Source organism: Rosa rugosa, chromosome 2, assembly GCF_958449725.1.
Source record: "Rosa rugosa chromosome 2, drRosRugo1.1, whole genome shotgun sequence".
Lineage (NCBI taxonomy): Eukaryota > Viridiplantae > Streptophyta > Magnoliopsida > Rosales > Rosaceae > Rosa > Rosa rugosa.
Window position 1 is genome coordinate 7,194,276 of NC_084821.1, and position 22,532 is coordinate 7,216,807.

The 22,532-nt window shown below is 41.7% G+C and overlaps 2 protein-coding genes and 1 long non-coding RNA gene across 5 annotated transcripts; all 3 read left to right on the forward strand.

The window, feature by feature from the left end:
* Positions 1-4,201: 4,201 nt before the first annotated feature.
* Positions 4,202-13,596, forward strand: LOC133729204 (uncharacterized). The gene is made up of 4 exons (XR_009856306.1): positions 4,202-4,741; positions 4,838-5,004; positions 12,767-12,853; positions 13,317-13,596. It is a non-coding gene; the product is annotated as an uncharacterized LOC133729204 (long non-coding RNA).
* Positions 13,597-15,626: 2,030 nt separating this feature from the next.
* Positions 15,627-20,069, forward strand: LOC133728886 (uncharacterized WD repeat-containing protein C2A9.03-like). Of its 3 annotated transcripts, none has more exons than XM_062156324.1 (10): positions 15,627-15,843; positions 16,910-17,059; positions 17,254-17,421; positions 17,544-17,630; positions 17,744-17,878; positions 17,973-18,083; positions 18,542-18,633; positions 18,714-18,819; positions 19,078-19,164; positions 19,258-20,069. In XM_062156324.1, exons 2-10 carry the CDS (start codon positions 16,931-16,933, stop codon positions 19,669-19,671), a joined length of 1,329 nt encoding a protein of 442 aa, XP_062012308.1. In that variant the 5' UTR covers positions 15,627-15,843; positions 16,910-16,930; the 3' UTR covers positions 19,672-20,069. The 3 variants fall into 3 exon arrangements, with proteins under 3 accessions (XP_062012308.1, XP_062012306.1, XP_062012307.1); XM_062156322.1 differs by having other exon boundaries at positions 15,692-15,831; positions 16,908-17,059; XM_062156323.1 differs by having other exon boundaries at positions 15,708-15,838; positions 16,908-17,059.
* Positions 20,070-20,473: 404 nt separating this feature from the next.
* LOC133728887 (photosystem I reaction center subunit V, chloroplastic) lies at positions 20,474-21,174 on the forward strand. The gene has a single exon (XM_062156325.1). It carries the CDS (start codon positions 20,599-20,601, stop codon positions 21,076-21,078), a length of 480 nt encoding a protein of 159 aa, XP_062012309.1. The 5' UTR covers positions 20,474-20,598; the 3' UTR covers positions 21,079-21,174.
* Positions 21,175-22,532: the final 1,358 nt, after the last annotated feature.

Genomic DNA, 22,532 nt, shown 5'->3' on the forward strand with positions numbered 1-22,532 from the left:
ACAGTCAGCTGTATTATGGTTCCACAAGTTATGGAATTTACAATATTTCTTTCCTTTCAGCTGATCTGGTCGAGGGAAAGGTCCAAAGTCGGTCTTCACCATCTTCGCGGCGATCATCTCATCTAGAATCTCGTGTGCCTTGTTGGCATCATATGTATATGCCGCGAACTCAGGTTTAGTGAAGGCCATCGATTTGAGCTTGACAGGTTCCTTGGAGATTTTCAGTTGCTTCAAGGCTGGGTTCTTTCTCCCTGTCAGTTCATAAGCAGCGATGTCGCTCTCATCTTCCTCATCGTCCTCCTGAACCAAATCCTCACTATGATAGTTATAGTAAGGATCATACGTAGCCGGCTGGTAGCTCAGGGCCGCTATGGTGCGATTTTTCCCTGGTACATACGTCCCTCTGGACGCATTCTTCCTGGCATCAGTTTCTCTGAGGAGATGTTCGAAGCTTCCCACCTCTGTGATGAGCTCTCCCATTGACTGAATCATGCTTCCATGCTGCTTCTTTCGCTGGCGCGGCTCTAATCCTTTGATCGCCAACTTGATCAACTCTTTCTCCGGCAGGATCACATTCAGTTTGGCCTTCTGAATCTGGAAGCGCTGAAGGTAGGCCACAGCGGACTCCGTGGGTTGTTGGGCCATCTGGGTGAGAGAAGCCAAGTCTACCTCAGGCTCTGTGGCCCCAAAAGTCTCTCGGAAGAGCTTTTCCATTGCAGGCCAATCTGCCACAGTTCCTGGTCGCAGTTTGGAGAACCACCTGAAGGCAGCCCCTGATAGAGAAGTACCAAAGATCCTGCACTTGAGGATGTCATCATTCTGGTACTGGCCGCATTGTACCCTGAACCTGGCCAGATGAGTTGCCGCATTCTCGGTATCCTCCCCTGAAAAGGTGACAAATATGATGTTTTTATAACCCCTGGGGAAAGGCGCGAGCATTATGTGTGGTGGGAAAGGTCCCTCATAGACCCCTTCCATCTGGGCCCTAGGGTTAGCCTGTCGAATCATCTCTTCTACCTCATCTCGTCTCACATATTCTGGACCCGGAGGAGGAGGAGGTGGTATGGCCGCTGCATGGCGAACAGGCTGCACAGGTATTGCTTGGTTTACAGTCGCTGTCCCTTCTCCTATCTGCACAACGCGGGTTGTAGCGGGTTGTTGAAGAGTCACTGCTGGCATAGACATCTCTTTCGCCAAAGCTGTTATCTTGATCGGGTTACCAGCCTGGTCAATCCCATAATAGCTTCCTGGCAGCTCTTGGTATACATTCTCTGCTCCATCGCTGTCGTACTGAATGAACACAGCGGGGTCGGACGAAGTGTCAGCATTTTTCGATGCCTGCTGCTTCTGTCTGGCGGTCTGTCCACCTGACGGTGTGGTTTTTTCCTTGCTGCCGCCAATAACCAGAGCTCGCTCCTTATCTCTCACTTGCGTGGTAGCAGCGGTTTCGGCAGGTGTAGCGGCAGGCGTAGCTGTACTGCTGCTACCCTTTTCCCGCTGATTTGGCGGCACATATTTACCTGAACCAGATGGTTGGCCCAGGGAACCAAGGATAGCGTTAGGATCTCCTAACGTCTTATTCAACACTTCTTTGGCTTGGTTCAACTCAGCTCTTTGCATGGCCACTTCGGTTGCGAGAGTTGCTCCATCTTTGCGAAGACCTGCCATATCTGATGCTGTTTGCTTGGTATGATTCGCAAGAGCATCAATGATCTTTTTCTGCTGTTGACTCTGGGCATCTGCGATGCTTATAGCTTGAGCTTTTAATGTACTCTCAGTTTGCGACATCAGTTGCTTAGTTTCCATAGCTTGTTGGGAAATACGCTGGTTTATTTCGCGTAATATTCTATCTGTTTTCGCGTTCTCCCTTTTCAGATCAGCAGCCATCTTCTTGCGATGGTTTTCAATGTTTTCTGAGATGATCGCGCATGCAACCTCGACGGTCGCTCCCTCTGGAATAGGCTTCTCAACGAAATCCTCTGATTCCTCACTCTCCACCGTATTGGAGACAGGGGTAGCGACAGGCTCACTGGCCTGATTAGTGATGACAGTTTGACCCTCAGTAGCGGTCGAGTGACTCTCTCCCTATTCAGTTGACATATCGGAGAATTGAGGATGAAGGGAGAATCTTTGAATCACTTGTTCTTCTGACAGACCACGACAATCCGCGCGAGGATGCGGTTTGTAACTGGAGGTCTTGTGTTTTGAGCAGTTAGCGTAGCCCTTTTTGTAAGGGTTTTCGCTTGACTTCCCAATGGCTAACGTTCACGAAGAGACACTTAGTAAGTCCCACTGGGCGTGCCAAAATGTTTGGCTCCAAAACCAGTTGGCTTGCAAACTGTCTCTTTTGAGCGAGTGATTGCGCAGGCGTGCCAGCACCGCGGGGTGCAGTCGTTGGGGTAGTCCCTTGACCTGACTTCTTCTTCAAGCGCTGTGGACAAGGAGAGCACCAACCTCGTCACAGGGTTCTTCTCTAGCCTTTCGGAAAAGGACTTTTGCCTTACGGATAAGGACTTTGGTTGTGATCTCTTGCGTTCACCGAATCGATACTTAGTATTGTAGACTAAGCAGAGCAATCACTGGGAAGTTTGGAGAAAGCACGGGTTGCGCTAAAGCGTGACTTTAGCTTCGCTGGGTTGCGAGGGCGTTACCCTTGCTTCGCTGGCAGTAACGGTGGCGGTTGCGCTCGCAGTCGGCTCGCTGGGAGACTGGGACTGGAAGTACGGTCGCCGGGTTGGTCTGGTGATGCTGACAGTCGGCTCTTGGAGAGACTAGGACTGGCGCACGGTCACCTGGTTTCAACAAGGTTGAAGGTTTGCTCCGGGGAGGCTTTGTAATCGCTAGGATTGATTGATATGAGAGAGGTCCTTAATTCGTCCTTGAAACCCGGTATATATACCTAGGGTTTCTGACTGCTCCTTGTTGTAGAAGGATTATTGATTGAAGTTTCCTAATCGATCTCTGCTACTTACCTCCAATAAGGTTTCGTTTTCCTCATGGATTCCGGAATGGGCGAAGCTGTAACCCAAACCATAGCAGGCTTATTTTTAGGCCGCAGGTATCGGCCCACTGTGCTAGATCCACTAAAGGATACTGCCAAAATTACTTTTGGGCTCAAACAACAATTAAATAAATCTGCCGTTCACCCTTTACTTACAGCTCACGCCATTGTCATTCTGTTCAATTGATTTGAGTCATTTGACATAATAAATGATTCTCAATTAAGTTGAACGTACGTACACTAGTCAGGTTCAGCTAAATTTCTTCGTACTAGTTGATCTGCTAGAGATTGATTCGTAGGAATAAGAGTTGAGCAGCACCACGTTTAGAAATTAAAAAAGAGAATAATAAATCTATAAAAGAGGAGTCAGCTTCTAATCACTGGAACAAAAGAAAGAGTTTGCTCTTCTCACCTTTCCCCAAAGTCTGTCGAACATGCAACAAGTAGAGCAAAAGCTCCGTCCACAATATCTGAAATTCCATATGGAAATGTCTCAAAAGTCTAATTCTCTCACATTTGTTCCTCCTAAGTGACAATTTTCCCAATAAGTCTCTATTTCCCCCTTTTTATTTCCCAAAAGTAATTTTTTTTTTTTCGTTTTTATTCCTCTTAACTAGAAGTTGGGTCGACGTCCGCATTGAAGACCAAAGTTGAGACTTGATGGGCAAAGTCCCTGATATGAAGCTACTTCTGAGTCCTAAATTTCCAGTATAACAAAATGTGATCTCTGATGGTTTTCTTTTTCTTTTTCATTGCTTATATGTTCATACCTGATTGTTAAGGTTATTCTAATCGTCGTCTCCCCAGATTCCGTTTTTTATAGTTGGTAATCTGGTTATCTGCTTCACTGCTTGATGTTATTCTCCAATGATTAAACCAATTTTGGCAATCAAGTTGGTCCAATCATGTGAAACCATGAATTGTTTATGAATGTTTTATGTGCTGGCCGGGTGAGAAAATATTGCAGAAGATTGCTGATCTCAGAAGGTAAATATGCGTGATCTAGAGAAGAAATGAATGTAAATAAAAAAGCTAGGGTCTTTGTCAAGTTGCCTCCATTAAAGTCTCAATCTTTGGATCTAAGAAACAAATCTATATATTCTTATTCTGGATTCCTTTGAGCTACCTTTGATGGTGTCATGATGTGCATGTGCTTTTGTTCCTTAAAAATATCAACGATGAGATGCATCATGCATGCATGCATGTTAGTGGTTGATGGAAAATCTTGTATTGCGCAGTCGAGAAACTAGGAGCCACATGTTTTAGGATATTGAAAGTAAATTGAATATACCCTGTTTGGTAACTCGGTGACTCGTGTGTTATAGGGAAGGTAATTAAAATGCACATTATAGATAAAGTACTTTTTAGTGATTTGTGAATTGCAGTCAAGTCCACAAGCTTGATGATTACTGATCTATATTGATCAAATACTAATGTTTTGATTGTTTCTGGGTGAAATTTTTTCTAATTACCTTATCGATAGCTGTTATGAATATCACAACATGAGTAATGGTGTCATTAAGTTGGCTGTTCCAACCTATTCACACCTTGGTTTTGCAATTTAGGTTGATTTTTTTCTTTGCTGATTGTTATGTAACTGGCTTGACTACTTTAATTTGGTGCTAGTTGTGGCACTGAGATGAAATGGAAGATGTGCATGATGATGTGGGTGGTGAATTTCGTGGTGGAGAAATGGCTGTCTCGGAGTCTGATGCTCATGAATCGGACTACGCGGTACAGGTAGACAACTTAATATTGACTTTCATATGTTCAAATTTATAGACTTCTGTATTAGCATTGAACCTTTGCTTGTTTCTCTGTGGTTATCTCATGCAGAACAGTGAAGTAGATGATACCACTGATGTTCAAGCAAGCAGAGGAGAAGACTTCCAAGGTATTCCTTGGGATAGACTTAGCATTACTAGAGAGAGATACCGGCAAACTAGGTTAGAAAGATAAAGAATTATGAGAACATTCCTAATTCCGGAGAAGGGTCAGGGAAGGTAAAAATCACTACTTGATTAAGTATATTGATATTGAGAGAGAATTGTAGAGAGAAGTGTGTATTATTATTGAGAATAAGAGCCCTATATATAGGGATTACAAAGTACTAGTTCTAATGTTACAAGGAATACCAATCCGTGTAGGATTGGGAAATCTAGAACCTTCTCCCCTATTGCTACTCCTAGTTTGATAAGGCACACTAAATCGATATTCCTTCAACACTCCCCCTTGTGCCGCTTCAAACTTGGTGGTGACGCTTCATCCGTTGCCTCGTTAAAAACCTTGCCAGGTAACAAAAACCCTGTAGGATAAAAATAACCCTGGTCGAAGGACAAAAAGAGCACAACACGTCCTTCACTCTTCGAGATCGAACATGTAAACATCATAACTCCCCCTGATGTCGATATCTCCCCCTGATTGCTACAATCGTGGGAGTTCGGATATCTTTCTCAATCCGATGCTCTTCACATGTTTCTCGAAGGTGGATTTAGGTAACGACTTAGTGAATAAGTCCGCTACATTATCCTCTGATCGGATTTGATTCACTTCAATCTTTAGAAGTGATTGTTGTTGCTGATTATAAAAGAACTTAGGCGATATATGCTTGGTGTTGTCGCCTTTGATGAAACCTAACTTCATTTGTTCAATACAAGCTGCATTATCCTCATAAATGCATGTAGGTTCATCTGTGGTAGACTTCAAACCACAACTTCCTTGAATATGTCGAATCACGGATCTTAGCCATATACATTCACGAACGGCTTCATGTAGAGCAATAATCTCTGCATGATTCGAGGAAGTAGCAACAAGGGTCTGTTTTGTAGACCTCCAAGATATCCCAGTGCTTCCCATGGTAAAGACATAACCAGTTTGGGAGCGACCTTTGTGAGGGTCAGAGAGGTACCCTGCATCAGCAAATCCCATCAAAACATCATTGTCGTTTTGATGGAGGGAGATAGGAGGACGCCGGCCACCATGAGCGGCGGCGGCGCTGGCGGCGGCAACATGGCCGACGACCATTCCATGGACGGGGGCGTTTTGCCTTTTGGGGTCCGATCCCAACTTTCCGTCATTCCTTTTCTCTCTGTAGGGATAGAATAGGCCCATATCAATCGTACCTCTTAGGTATCGAAAGATGGTCTTTACACCAATCCAATGGCGGTGTGTTGCCGCAGAGCTATGTCGAGCTAACAAGTTCACTGCGAATGAGATATCCGGTCTTGTGCATTGAGCTAAGTACAATAATGCGCCTATTGCACTCAAATAGGGCACTTCGGCCTCTAATGGTTCTTCGTCCTCATCCCTTGGACGAAACGGATCTTTTCCGGGCTCAAGACTACGGCCGATCATGGGAGTACTCGCAGGCTTTGCTTTATCTTCATTAAAGCGCCTTAGGACCTTCTGAGTATATGCAGACTGATGGATCAAAATCCCATCACTACGGTGCTCGAGTTCTAAACCGAGACAAAACCGTGTTTTCCCAAGATCTTTCATCTCAAATTCGGATTTCAAGTATTTAGCAGTTTCCTTCAACTCATCTAGAGTTCCAATTAGGTTCATGTCATCGACATAAACTGCTACGATTGCAAATCCGGAACTTGTTCTCTTAATGAACGCATGGGCATATTTCATTGTTAATATATCCCTTCCCAATCAAGTAGTCACTTAGACGGTTATACCACATCCGTCTGGATTGTTTTAATCCATATAGTGAGCGTTTTAATCTTATTGAAAACGCGCTCCGTGGTTTAGAGCCACTTGATTTGGGTAATTGAAGTCCATCTGGAACCTTCATATATATCTCTGAATCTAGATCCCCATAGAGATATGCTGTAACCACATCCATAAGCTGCATGTCAAGTTTTTCGGAAACTACCAAACTGACAAGGTAGCGGAACGTTATAACGTCCATTACGGGAGAATATGTCTCCTCGTAGTCGATTCCAGGGCGTTGTGAGAAACCTTGCGCCACAAGGCGGGCTTTATATCTTACCACCTCATTTTTCTCATTACGCTTTCTAACAAAGACCCATTAATGGCCAACAGGCTTTACACTTGGGGGTGTCTGCGTTACAGGCCCAAATACCTGTCTCTTTGTTAGTGAATCCAATTCAACCTGGATCGCATCTTTCCATTTAGGCCAATCTGCTCTTCGTTGACATTCTTCAACAGAGCGAGGTTCGATATCATCATATTCTATAATTCCTTTTGCAATATGATATGCAAATGCATCATCAATCGCCATAGAATTTCTATCCATCATCTCATGTACACTAGTGTAATTTATGGAGATCTCTCTCTTCTCTGGAGTTGGTTCTGACATTGGAGCGTCCCCCAATGATGTCTCTTGGACATAACCATAATCCGGAATATTCTCATGAGATGGATTATTCACATCGATGATTAATGGATTATTTTGTGCCAAACTCGCTTTCTTTCTTGGGCGAGAATCCATCGAACCTATGGGCCTCCCACGCTTCCTGGCAGGAGCCATGGGCCTAGCCAAAACGTCACCATCACTGTGAGAGGGGACGTTGGCGCCATGCTCATATCCTCTTGAGTTGGCGTCATGTCCTCTAGTTTTAGGGACATCAATCCTTGCAGGCACGTTTGCAGCAGGTATGTGTGATCTCGTCACTTTAGCGATATCAGAAAACGCATCAGGCATCAATTCTGCTACGTTCTGAAGATCGAGAATTCTCCGCACTTCAATTTCGGACTGTGCGGTTCGGGGATCAAGATGAGACAGAGTGGGGACAGACCACGACAATTCCTGTCGTTCCTGTTGAACATTGATGTTCTTATCTCCCCCTAACGACGGGAAGACTGTCTCATCGAAGTGACAATCCGCAAATCTAGCGGTAAAGAGATCGCCTGTCAAGGGTTCTATGTAGCGGATAATCGTTGGAGAATCATATCCAACATAAATGCCTAATCGTCGTTGAGGACCCATTTTGGTGCGCTGTGGAGGCGCAATAGGCACATAAACTGCACACCCAAATATGCGTAAGTGTGAGACATCAGGCTCATACCCAGTGACCATCTGGGACGCAGAGAAGGGTTGAGTGGCAGTGGGTCTCAGACGAATAAGCACAGCTGCATGCAATATTGCATAGCCCCAAGCAGAAATAGGGAGATTGGTGCGCATTACCAATGCCCTAGCGACCATTTGTAGTCATTTAATGGCGGCTTCTGCGAGACCATTTTGGGTGTGAACATGAGGAACAGGATGTTCAACATCAATCCCAATGGACATGCAATAATCATCAAAAGTCTTTGATGTAAACTCTCTAGCATTGTCTAATCTTATAGACTTAATAGGATGATCAGGGTGGTGAGCCCTTAACTTAATTATTTGTGCTAGGAGTTTAGCAAATGCAGCGTTCCTTGTGGACAATAGCATGACATGTGACCAGCGTGTCGATGCATCAACCAATACCATAAAATATCAAAATGGTCCGCATGATGGTTGAATAGGTCCACAAATATCACCTTGGATTCTTTGCAAGAATGGTATATTTTCTTTGGTGTCCTTTGCATAGGATGGTCTTGATCCTAACTTTGCTAAAGAGCAGGCTTTGCAGAACGAATGATGGGCTTTAGAAACAACCAATGAGGATTTTGGTTGAGCCATGAAGTCACAATGGACTGTAGAAGTAGAAATTCGAGTTAGAGGAGCAGAGGGGGCGTCAAAGCCACCCTTGGGCCGCAGGGGGATGGCGGCGCCGGCTAGTGGTTGCCGGACTTGAAGGGGGAAGGCGCCATGAGGCGCAGGTGCTCCTCCTTGATCCAAATTTCGGGTTTTACTTCCTTTCGTTCTGAAAAAGGGATGTCCGTGTGAAGTCTTTAATATACGGATCATCATGTCACGACCTGGGTGTCCCAAACGGTCGTGCCAAAGCCTATATGTGTCGGAATCCCATAAATCATCTCTCATGACATGGTTGGATTCAATGACTCGAATAGTGGTTGCATACAACCCACTAGAGCGACACATAAGTTTCTCTAAGACTCGTTTATGTCCGTAGTCATTAGAGGTGATGCAAAGGAACTCTTGTCCATTCTCACAATGTGTTTCCACATGAAAACCATTGGCTCTTATATCTTTGAAGTAATAAAGTTCGAAAAAATATGATAGCCAATGATTACATCAAAGTTTCTTGACCAAAATCTAATCCAACATAAAAATCAAACCGCAGACAAATCGTAGTTACTCAATCCGTTCGGTAATTTCAATTTGGTTGTGACCAGGTAAGGTAAGGCGAGATTTTGGTGGAGCGTTGCTCACTTTTAAAACCGTTCTCTCAGATCAAACCTTGCCTAGACATCACAAGTACTCTTGAGTACGCCTAGAGGGAAAGAGTTAATACAATAAGTCATTTTATTGATTTAAGGCATAATTGCCATTACATGATTCTTGGAAATAATAAAGACTATAAAAATCTGCGGCATTTTGTCTTCATCGCCAGATTTAAAGTCTTTGTGAACTCGATGTCTTGATCACCCTGATGCGACTACCTTCGTAGGTACATTGCAAATTCAGGTCCATTGATCAGACGTTCCATATCAGAAATAGACACCATAAAGAGGATTCTCCCTTGATTGAGGCGCATTGGCGCAATATGCATAGTCCCTAGGACTGGTGGCGTTGGAAAGTGGTGCCCATGGCCAACGTTGGCTCCATGGTTTCCAACCCTATGTCCCTCAAAATCACGCCTCCTACGGTCGTGGGATTGTCGCCTTGAGCGATTACCTTCTTGAGCATTTCGATCGTATGGATCATGACGTCGATGGCGACTTTCTCTAGCCATAGGACGATGCTCTTGATAGCTATCTTGAAGCCTATCAAATCTTCTTTGCACAAGTTCATTTGCCACGTCTTTCAGTAGTGGCCATAGCTTCAATAAGCTGTTGAAAACTTGTGATCCGTCTTGCATTTACATGAGTCCAGAGTAAGTCAGAGGACCTCATAGCATAGACGGGGAAGGTATTGAGGGTTTTCTCAATTAACTGGTCTTCTGTGATTGTTTTTCCACAAAGACGCATCATTGCTCTGATGCTGAGAGCTTCCGAATAAAATTGCATGACAGTGTCAAATTCAGAGAAGCGAAGATCTTTCCATTCTGCTTCTGTATTTGGAAGTATGGAGTCACGAACATTGCCATATCGTTCGCGAAGCGCATGCCAAAGCTTTATGGCGCTATCCTCATTTATGAACTCAAACTGTAGGTCACTATCCATGTGACGTTTCATGAAGGCAAGTGCCTTGGAATTATCTTTCTCAGTTTGAGGGTCTGGAGCTGTTTCTATAGGACAAAGCTCTTGGATTGTATGCAATAAATCACGGGCAATAAGGTGGATCTCGACATCAGTGACCCAAATTAAGTACCTTTTGCCTGCATAATCCAATGGAACAAAATCGAGTTTGTTCATGTTTGACATCCTGAAAGATGAAACAGGGACAAGTTAGTTTCGGAGTCAATGCTTCCACGAAAACTAATAAGATTTCCGAGCTATGCTACCAAGAAATCGATTTCCAAGAATGATTGGATTAGACCGAAACAATGATGTTTGTATGGTCGTAAATCGATGCTTACGGACGCTTTTAGTCCGAAGTCTTACGAACACTCTTAGTTCGTTAATTGCGTGAATCCCCACGATTCCGCTTTTCAATGATCGAACCCACGTTATAAGAAAGGTGGGATGTAGAAGAAGGGAGGTTTTCAAGTCCCCGAGAAAAGAAGAAGAAATATAAATTCCGAATTATAGGAACTTCAAAACTTACTCTTTTGAATACTTACATGTATTTGGATCACGCGCGTGTCGATGCAGGCATGATGGAGCGAAGCAATCCGAGTAGAGGCGTGCAGCGAATGTTTATAAGGTCAAGCTTGTTGAAATTCGGAGCAAATTCTCTTCTGAACAGTTTTCACTTTGATTGTTGTACTGGTCTCAAAATAACTCCGATAAGGCTGAAATTCGGAGGTCAGATGGAAGAGACAGAGATGAACAACTTTGATGAAGAAAAGATTTTGATTCGAGGTTCCGAACTAGATGTTTTGGAGCCTGCAAACAGACGGACGTGCACAGGAAAGGGGAAAGGTGCAGTCGGTGTGCGTTGGTGCTGCAGGGGCAGTAGGGATGCGTGCGCAGGGGCGCGTAGGTGCTGAAGGGACAGCAGATGTGCGGCAGAGCTGCAGGAGCAGCAGTGCAGCGACGCGGGCCTGCAGACGCACGGGCGCGTAGGCGGGCAGCACGGAGGGCAGGGGCGCGCAAGGAGCAGGCTACAGCGAAGGCTTGGCTAGCTCGGGCTAGGGGCTGCTGGGGCAGTAGGCACGCAGGTAGGCAGAATAGTTGGTTTCGGTTTTTGTGGCTAGAGTCGTGCTGATAACGTGATTAAGTATATTGATATTGAGAGAGAATTGTAGAGAGAAGTGTGTATTATTATTGAGAATAGGAGCCCTATATATAGGGATTACAAAGTACTAGTTCTAATGTTACAAGGAATACCAATCCGTGTAGGATTGGGAAATCTAGAACCTTCTCCCCTATTGCTACTCCTAGTTTGATAAGGCACACTAAATCGATATTCCTTCAACACTACTGACTTCTTTTTGTTGGTTATTTACTACAGTGGAAATATCAACTGACTTGTAAGAGTAAACAAACAGTAGTAACAAGGAAGAAAGTTATCCAAAGCACCGGTTTGCAGTGAGCAGTGCACTGGTGGTCCAAAAAAGGTGCTCCAAAAAAGTCGGAGCTATTTCGAAACCTAAACCTAGGTTTCGTGAGCAGTGCGACGGCGTCCCTTGGCTCCGATCTGCAGCAGGGCGCTCCAGCGTCGTTTTCCAGACCAAGGAGGACAAGACTTCGATCTCGGGTTGCGTTGTGGTTGAGCCCGGTTTTGGTTCTTTCGGGCTGCGTTGTGGTCGACGGCCGTGGTCGGCATCAGGCTTCTGGGGGAGGCTCTTCCTGCATCATCGGTTTCCAGTCGGAGTGAATCGACGTCGGGACTAGAAGAGGAGATCGGTCGTGGTTTTGGGACTAAAGGAGGAGCGAGATCGGAGCTTTCCTGCTAGAGCTCGGCGTTCGGATCGGCGGCTAGCACAGGCTTTGGTGGGCGGCGAGATGGCTGCCACGGTCTCCTGCCTGGGGAGGCCGCCGGACTGATTTGGCGGTGGCGGGCGGCTTCTCGGAAGGGCCAGATTCGGCATCTGGGTGTGAGGCACGTAGGGTGTGGGTAGTGGGCCTTGGGCCTCTGCCTTTCTGGGCTGCAGGGATGTAGTCTAGAGACTTGGGTCTATAGCCCAATTCCCCCTATTTTCTCACACTTGGGTCGGGTTTGGGCTTTTTGGGATGGACTGTCCTGCTCTTTGTCCTGCATCTGCTCCTAGAATGTTGTTGTGGGTGTGTTGAATGTCGCGACGTACACCAAAAGGGTCTTAGGCGTCAAGATGTTCAGGACATTGGTTTCATTTTTGGGCAGTGTAGGATTAGGGAATTTTTTTCAATTCTGCATTTTCTTTTTCAGCAGTTCCTTTAGGATTTTAGTTTTCAAATATGGATTTCTTTTGGATTTAGTACTCTTCGTGAGCTTGCATTGTAATATGAGGGGTGCTTGTACCCTTCATGCTTGACCGAGTGAGGTCGTCATGATTTCGATCAATGGATTAGTCTTCCGTTGCCCTAAAAAAAACAAAAAAAAAAAACTGACTTGTAAGAGTATCTGATCATGATTCTTCTCTCTGGTACGGTAAACAGGACTGCAGCATTACAGAAAAAGGATCTTTATATTATGAGTTTCAATGCAACACAAGATCAGTGAAGCCAACTATTCATCATTTTCAGGTGTGCTGATGAGACAAACATGTATAGTTACTTACTGCCTAAAGTTTCCGCATATGTTGTGAATCCTGTCTCATGCACATACCATCCAAATTATTAATTATGTTTTCATTGATATCTTATAAGTAGCCTAGTTGGCTCAAATGATTTAACCCTCATTCTTGCCTTAATAACAAAAGTTTATGGAAGTCTATAGCAGTTGTTTTACATACTCCGGGTCTTTAGGTAACCTTCACTAACTAGCCATCCCCTCTAAAATGCAGAGAATGCATTTTCAAAAGTTACAAGAGGAATACCAAAATGCTTGAGTTGTAACCAAATAATTTAGAATTATATAGTTTCATTGTTAAGATTCTTTGTCTACCCACAACAAGAAATTGACTTGAGCTAGGCTGGCTTTCTGGCAATGTAACCACTTGATGCGGTTCTTTTGATAAGTATTTCTCTTATTTGCTTGTTGTTGCAGTTGCTTGAGCAGGAAATTGATTTCTTTAGTGCGATATCTGGCATATCATTCAGTCCAGACACAGAGTCGGTTTTCGTTGGAGTACGGGATCTTACGTATGGTTGTCTTCTCGAGTATGGAACACAAAAGTGTGTTGCTTAAGAGATCCTGATATTTAACTGATCGTTTCTTACTTTCTTATCATATTTTTTGATCTTTTCGTTTTGTTAGCTCAATGTCATATTTGTTGGATGTAATTGTGGGACTTCTTTATCCTGTGATATCCTTGCAGTCAGTGAAGTGAAAGCTATACGTACTGTGTAAATAACTGCTGTTTAACTCGTTTGATTTAAATAAGTGCTATATTGTCTATCTGTTACTGTTACTGTTACTGTTCCTGTTCCTTGTGAGGGTCCTTGTTGGTTAATCTTGGGTGACTAATAGGTGCTAGCTAGAGCATCTTGTCGAAGGTAAAATTTGGGAAACTTTTCTTGCTACATCAAGAGATGAACAGAGAGTTTCATCGAATCAGTTGTTTTCAGCTTCTATGTGGAAAAGGAAATTTGAAGACATGCTCTTCCTTTCGAACAAGACTAGCTGTTCATGGACTCTAATCACGTCCAGTGTTGGCTGTTCCAGTTTCTTATCACCAAAAAGGTACAGCCCTGAAATGGTGCTGGCAATTTGGTTAGGCAGCTTTTTGAATTGTGAAGTGGAGTGTTTGAGTCTGTAATAATCAGATATTATGTGCCTTTTTTGGCTACTATATTGGGTACCTGCTTACTAGCTAGTTATCAAATTCTGCTTGAGATTTTTGCAATTGGTGTTTCCATGTTTTTTTTTTCTCTAGAACGTCAGAAGATCACCAAGGTTATTCCATCGATCGTTTCATATATAGTTCAAGAGCAATGTTTTGGTACATCCTTTCAATGTTCTGAGCTCTAAATTACATAGTTTCATACAAAGTAAGATCGTAGCAAAGATGGTAAATAAGATGTTGGTTCTGGCATTTCAAGATGAAGCTTGTTCTGAGTGGCCCTGAAGTTCACGCGTCAGCTCCTTAAAACCTAATGAAGTAGCAGCTCTACATGGTAGCACCCGAAGCAGCTCCAACGATTTACTTGAACTCCTACAGGTGGAATCTAGCTCTAAGGTTGAAGAACCGGCTGGCCTATCATACCAGTATAACTGGCCGCGGAGAACTGGCTGGTCACCCCCTCACCACCAGAGACAAGTTAGCCATGCATTTACAAGAATTAAACTTGATATCTCATAAGTCGAAGGCCAGATTGTTTTGAATTGGCCGGAGTCAACCTAAAACCGCATATATCCGGTTGCGGGATAGCTTGCGGCCCAAGTCTTAAAGAAAAGAAAGCATCCAAAATTGAGAATTGAGAAGAATGAAAACTATCTACATCTTGATTATAATAGTGGACTCACTGGACTGTTTGCACAAGTCTCACATAAGAAATGATTTCCCTTTATTCCATTTGGTGTACAAATTAGTAAAAGTTGAAAGTAGATCCCTTGAATTAATCGGATAGGACTCGCAACCAAATTGGTTGATTTGTAGGACAACATGTCCCTCTCATAATCATGATAGAGACACATCAAATCACTTGCTTTCAATGCCAAACAACAAAATATTCATTGTTTATGTTTATTTTCACCGTCTTTGGTGAATGAAAAATGTTAGTGTCAATCGTTCATGCATTTATAATCATCATAAATAGACTTTTCTAAACCGTAAAATTTCTCACCATGTATCAAGTCTCAACCCAAATCAATATCTCAAGGAGGAAAATTCTAGCACACATACTAACAACCTCGTATGTATATATGGAAGTGCTAAACAATGCCTTATGTTTTGCCTTTTCTCTCCCAAGTGTAGAAACAAATTGTTGGACTACTTGTTCTTTAACGTAATTCAAAGCAAGCAAGTGAGAGCCTCTTCATCTCTCTTCCGTAAAGAAAAAAAAACACTTGAATCCGTTACCATAAATCAAGATAAAGTATGAAAGACGTTACTTTCTACCTTATTTATTCACACAGCCTACGCACAACTTTTTCCGTCAACCGAAGTAGAAAATATTAGCGTTCTCATCGACAAAAATGGGCAAGGCAAGACACTAGGTAAATCTAGGGTGGATGTGTGTCCCAAAATAGAAAATCACCGAGGGAATAACCAACTCTAAAATTGTTACCGACCCTCGTACAAATTCAAATACACAAATTAACAGTAATAAAATACGACATGATACGTATCCAATACATATACATTGTGTATTTATACACACAAACAAAAATAAAGTCACGTCCTTTTCGCAAGGTTCCCTTCCACCTTTCTCACTCGCACGACAATCAGAAAAAACCAGTGGATAGAAGATGGAGAGATAAAAACAAATCCCCCAATTTCCCATCTCTCTCTCTCTCTCTGGATCTCAATTTCTCAATTAGATTTTTCTCTTCGGATTTTCCCCAATTTCGGATTTTCAGATCCGGACTGCTGCTTGTTCAATTCCCATCAGAAAAAAAAAAAAAAAAAAAGGTGAATTCTTTCGTTCTATCTGGGGTTCCTCTTTTCAATTTTTGCTTCCGAATTCGAACTTGAATTTTGGGGATTGGATTGTGGATGTGTTATCTGTTGTTTGAATTTGATTTTGGATTTTGGGATTTGCTGGTTCAATTGTGTTTCCCGATTTTGGTTTTTGATTTGTTTGGTAATTTTGATCGGCGGCGAGGGATGCTTGTTAAACGTCGTCGTTTTCCCTGAAGTTGAAGAAGTCGTTCGTATTTGTTTTGATTATTTTGGAGTGTTTAATTTTTTTTTTGTCGTGTTGTTTTGATTTTTGAGTGCAATTGTAAAATTGAGGAATTTTTTTTTTCCTGACTTTTGGATTAGGGTTTTGGTTTTCGGATTGATTTTGTTCTCTAATGGTTAAAGTTTGTGTGTTAGAACCATGTGAAGCAGTGAATTGTGTTTGCATGTTTTATGTGCTGGTGGGAAATTGCAGAGGATTGCTTAGGTCAGAAGGTTTATATATGTGGTGAGGGAAGAAATGAAAATGAATAAAAATGGGGGCTTTGTCGAGTTGCCTCCATCAAAGTTTCAATCTTTGAAATTAAGAAGTAATACAGCATTGCTGGTTAAGTATTTATTTTAGCTACTTTTGATGGTGTCATCCTGTTTGTTTCATTCCCCAAGTATATCATGGATGAGATACGTGTTTGAGTGCTCGATTTTTCTTTTTTTATAGAGAAGTTTTTATCACTGTTGAACGTGGAAGAGCTTGTATCTTTGTAGCTTGCGTAGTCCAGAAACTTCATTATAGATAAAGTATTCCATTGTTGACTTGTGTGTTGCAGTCAATTGCACATTTAGAAAATTACCATTACATATGAATAAACTACTCCATTAGACATGTTTTGATTATTCAGTGGCGAAACTTATGGATTGCTATTAGCAACATCACAACATGAGTAATGTAGTCATTAAGTTTAGCTATTAGCCAGTAAACCTTTTCACACCTTTCTGTTTATAATGTAGGTTGATTTATACTATTTCTTTCTTTGCTGATTGTCAAGTAACTGGCTTGAATATTTTTTGGTGCTAGTTGTGGGTTGTTGGGAAGAATATGTCCCACTACGCTGGTTACGTGGAAGATGAATATGAAATGGAAGATGTAGATGATGATATGGATGACGAATTTCGTGGAAGAGACCTGGCTGGCTCCGAGTCTGATGTTGATGAATTTGAATATGCGGTTAGTGATATATATTTATGTTCTACGTGATATATACAGATAATGACACTTTAAAAAAGTTTGCTATATATATCTTACTATTTTTGCAATACCCTTTTATATGGTCAAATTCGAATTTTGTATGAGCAGTGAATGTTTCTTGTTTCTTTGTGGTTACTTATCTATTTGGAAATATTTTTGTTGATCTTCTGCAGAATAGTAAAGTAGCTGATACAACTGCTGCTCAAGCAAGAAGAGGAAAAGACATCCAAGGTATTCCTTGGGATAGACTTAGCATTACTAGAGAGAAATACCGGCAAACTAGGTTAGAACAGTACAAGAATTATGAAAACATCCCTAATTCCGGAGAAGGGTCAGGGAAGGTAAAAACCATTTACCATTTTTCTATTGATTTATTTATTTTCAAAGTTCTTTGGTTATGTGGAAGTATCAACTTTGGCTTGTACGAGTAATTTGATCATGATTTTCTTCTCTTGGGTAACAGGATTGCAACATTACAAAGAAGGGATCTGTATATTATGAGTTTAGACGTAATGCAAGATCAGTGAAATCAACTATTCTTCATTTTCAGGTGTGCTGAGTTCAAGCATGTATTATTACTTGGGCTATGCTTGCTTTCTGGTAATGTAGCCTATTGATGTGGTTTGTTTGACTGAATGTTCTTTCACTCGCTTGTTGATACAGTTGCGGAACTTGGTCTGGGCTACATCAAAGCATGATGTCTACCTTATGTCACATTTTTCTGTCATTCATTGGTCTTCATTGAATTGCAACAAGTCTGAGGTTCTAAATGTTTCAGGACATGTGGCACCATCAGAGGTGAGTGTTTTTTATGCAACTTTTTATTTTTAAATTTTTTTTATTACTTGACAATGTTTCACTGGTAATTGATCCATTTATACTCACCATGTAGAAACATCCTGGGAGTCTCTTGGAGGGATTTACGCAGACTCAAGTTAGTACTCTTGCAGTAAAAGATAAGTTGCTAGTTGCTGGAGGATTCCAGGGAGAACTTATTTGTAAGGTGAGTTACTAATAAATTTATTTATTACATTAGATAAGTTACTAAATCACTTCTCAAAATGTATTTATTACATTAGAAAACAGTATTGACTGATAATGGATGAGTGCTTATTTACTAATAATTTTATTTATTACAGTAGATAAGTTGCTAAGTCACTTCTCAAAATGTGTTTATTACATTAGAAAAAACAGTATCACTGAGAATGGATGAGTGGTTATTTGTAAGGTGAGTTACTAAAAATTTTATTTATTGCATGGGATAAGTAATTAAATTACTTCTTGAAAAATGTATATTACTTTAGAAAAGCAATATAACTAAGAATGGATGAGCGCTTATTCAGCAGTTGCATACCTCCAGTATACTCTTTTGGTCACTCCACTGTGCCAGATGATTCCTTTTAGTTTAATGTTTTCCTTTTGAAGAACTAATGAACTATTTAACCTTTAACTGGAATGCAGCATCTTGATCGGCCTGGAGTTAGCTTTTGTTCAAGGACAACTTACGATGATAATGCCATTACAAATGCTGTTGAGATTTATGATGGTCCCAGGTGCTTGCTCTTTTCCTAGGGATTAGATTTTCTTAGTTCCAAACATGAGCTTAAACTGATCTAGTATCTACGAATTTCAGTGGTGCAGTTCACTTTACAGCATCAAATAATGATTGTGGAGTCCGAGACTTTGACATGGAGAAATTTCAGCTTTCTAAGCATTTCCGTTTTCCTTGGCCAGTGAATGTGAGCTTCCTGCATTCTGCATTCTTTTAGTGTTTGCTTAACATTGTTGGATGTTATGTTATTATTTATTGTTGCTTGCGCTTCATGGGCGGTTTTCTGTAATATTTTTTTTTCCCGCAAGTGTATTAGTTACTTTATTACGTGTGGTGACCTAGTCATTAAGTGCTTGCTACTTCCAACTTTAGTAAACTTGTTCACTAATTGCTTCCTTCACTGAGTTTACTAAGCTACCTTGCGCTTTTATGCTTTCTTCTGTAGCATACTTCTTTGAGTCCCAATGGCAAACTTCTTGTGATTGTTGGTGACAATCCAGATGGGATGTTGGTGGACTCTCAGACTGGAAAGGTAATTTACTTTTCACTTGAAAACTACGTATTAATGTTTATCCGTTTGGAGCCTGGACTTGAATGTGTACTGATCTGGATGAGATTCTTGCAGACAGTGACGGCTTTATCTGGGCACTTGGATTTCTCATTTGCATCAGCGTGGCATCCTGATGGTATCACCTTTGCTACTGGGAACCAGGACAAAACTTGTCGGGTTTGGGATGTTCGAAACCTATCTAAGTCGGTTGCTGTTTTAAAGGGAAACCTTGGAGCTATTCGGTCAATCCGTTATACTTCTGATGGTCGGTATATGATGATGGCAGAGCCAGCAGACTTTGTGCATGTCTATGATGTGAAAAGTGGGTATGAGAAGGAGCAGGAAATCGACTTCTTTGGTGAGATATCTGGCATATCATTCAGTCCAGACACAGAATCACTTTTCATTGGAGTGTGGGATCGTACGTATGGTAGTCTTCTCGAGTATGGACGACACCGGGATTACTCTTACCTAGATTCTCTTATTTAAGTTGAATGTGCAACCTGCGAATAAGTGTTTTGGTGTTGCTGATTCATCAGTGCAACTGTGAAAGCCTAGTAGCATAATTGACGCTGTTGAAGAAGAGGGTGTAGGTGTACATTAGTATCATTGTAATTGTAGTGTTGTTTGATGTTCCTATCCATAAAGTGTGTGAAAGGGAGGAATGTACAGAAGGCTAAGGCCAGAATGTTCCAAACAAATAGGAAAGACCAGGGTGTCTTTAGGGTGCAAGGGTTGCCTGTTTACCTTTAGAAATTTTATCCTAATATAAGACTTGTTATGTGAGACCTGAGAACCTATCAATCATCCAGTTGGTTTCTTGGATCATAAATGATGTGTTTCATGTTCCATGTAACTTTGAAATCGAAAGCTCCTCTTTTGCCTAACCTTTAACTCGTCGCACTACTATACCTCTTCGTTTGAATCCATGAAGCGCTCAATAATAAGCATTCAATCTCGGATGTCTACAATCTTGATTTCCCGTTACCTTTGGCTTTGTTTGTATGTACTATGTAGTAAAGAGGAACAGAAAGAAGTGTGTTTGCCATGAAATTTCAGGTATGACCGTATGAGCTCCTTTTCACATGGTCAAAGTTTTAGTCATCTTACTATGGACAAGGAATTGTTTTAGTGTTTATAGGCGTTGGCTAAATTTACTTGGTTGATACTCAGAGATTCAGCCAACAATCTCTGATCCAGAAGCTACCAATGAGAGAACGCCAACTCACCCTCCAAAATCTTTCTTCACTGGTTCACATCCTCACAATCCTTTGCTCCACCTCTACTCCAATCACAAATAGTCATCTTCGCTTGTTTGCACCATTATACAAATCTCATCTCTTCCCAATCCAACTCCTACTTTTATCATCATCATAATTTTCATAGCCCCATACTTGCACCAACCATACCTCAACAATGGCAGCTTCTTCCTCCTCCACCTTGTTCCTCTCACCCTCCATCACAAGGCCACAACTCTCACCAACCCAAATCTCCTTCCAAGGCCTCAGACCCCTCACCAGGTCTGCAGCCCCAAGCACCAAGTTGAGCTTCACTGCACCAACCACCAAGAGATCAAGTGGTGTTGTGAGAGCTGAGCTGAGCACACCTTTGGTCATAAGCCTCAGCACAGGTCTATCACTATTCTTGGGTAGGTTTGTGTTCTTCAACTTCCAGAGGGAGAATGTTGCCAAACAAGGCTTGCCTGAGCAGAATGGAGTGACTCATTTTGAGGCTGGTGACACCAGGGCTAAGGAGTATGTGAGCCTCCTCAAGTCAAATGACCCAGTTGGGTTCAACATTGTGGATGTTCTGGCTTGGGGTTCAATTGGTCACATAGTGGCCTACTACATCTTGGCAACCTCCAGCAATGGCTATGATCCCAAGTTCTTTGACTGATGTGATTTCATTTCGTTTTGATCCACCATGTTGGTGTTCTTTTCTCTTGCTTGTAATTTGTATAGCCTATTAATGAATCACTAGTTGGAGAGTTTCTGTGTTGTGTTGCTTATTTACTTTTTAAAATTTATTAGCTCATTGTGTGGAGTTTGTTTGAATGCTGTGTTCTTGGAATTTAAAGAGTTTATTCCATGTGTTCTTATCTGATTGGTGCTTCTGCAGTTCTGCCAATATATACAAACAACAAAAGAAATACAACACACTCAACAAAACTAAGATAGCTCATTAATTTGAATTTTCACTCTTTGGAGTCTATAGATCTGTCTTCCCTCACTGTGCTTCTAAGCTGTTATCAGAATGCCTAGAGTGTCTTCATATGTTATATAATATAATATATCATTTGATATCTTGTGCGAGTTTGACACTTTTGAGTTTGTAGTAGAGACTAGAGAGGCCAATCAAAGATAGCTTGTATAGCATTTTTGCGCTCTAGATGGTCATAGTTGAAACAACAACTCAACAAGTAAACCAGCCTACTTGAGAATAAAACTTCCAAATTTGTAAATTGAGAATGCTGAAGGACTGAAATTGCCATACTAATCCTCGAAATCATTTATAGTGCAGCTCATTTAAGCAAGAGTAGTCATTCTGATGCTACATTAGTTACCTTGTGCTCCTGTTTGAATTCTTTCTTCTTAAAATGTAATCTGGAACAGAAAACTGAAACAAGTCGAAGAGTAATTGCGCACGCTCGTACTCACTTTCTGATAATAGCCAGGCTGAAATGCCTGCGTTCATATAATCAAAGTTGCATCAAGCACTTTTCACTTCTGCAGGTTTTTGAGATGGAATCAGATAGACAAGGATAAGGATTCAAATCATGACATGTTAAAGCTCTCGATGGATCATTTATTTTCTCAGCACGGCTCCAAGGCAATGTGAGAACAAAATACTTCTGCGTTGGCAGCGTTGTGGTTTCAAGAAGTTAGAAACGCAGCCACCCTAAAGCATAATAATGCTCTCGATCATTATGTAACAACAAAATGGTATAATTTCCCATACTGCATAGCTATCAACTAAAATGTAGACTGTCTACTAAGGAATGGAGCTCTTTATGCTTGCACAAACTAAAACAGTTGATCAGAAAACTCCCATAGACCACAGAAATTGAGCTCGTTGGTAAGTTTTAACCACACGATCAGCAAACATTCAACCCCAGATTTAAGAAATGCCGGAGATACCCCTCTCACATATTGCATTGGGGCATTCTTAAAGATTAAACCAATTAAAAAAGAAACCAATTGTTAAAATAATACACACTAACACACCTCTTCTTTGTTGAACTCTTCCACGGCAAAACCGGAATAAGCTACAATCTCAGACATAGAGATTGATCGAGGGATATACAGTCAAATTGTAAAATTAAATACTTCACCTTCTGTTTTTGTAAAAGA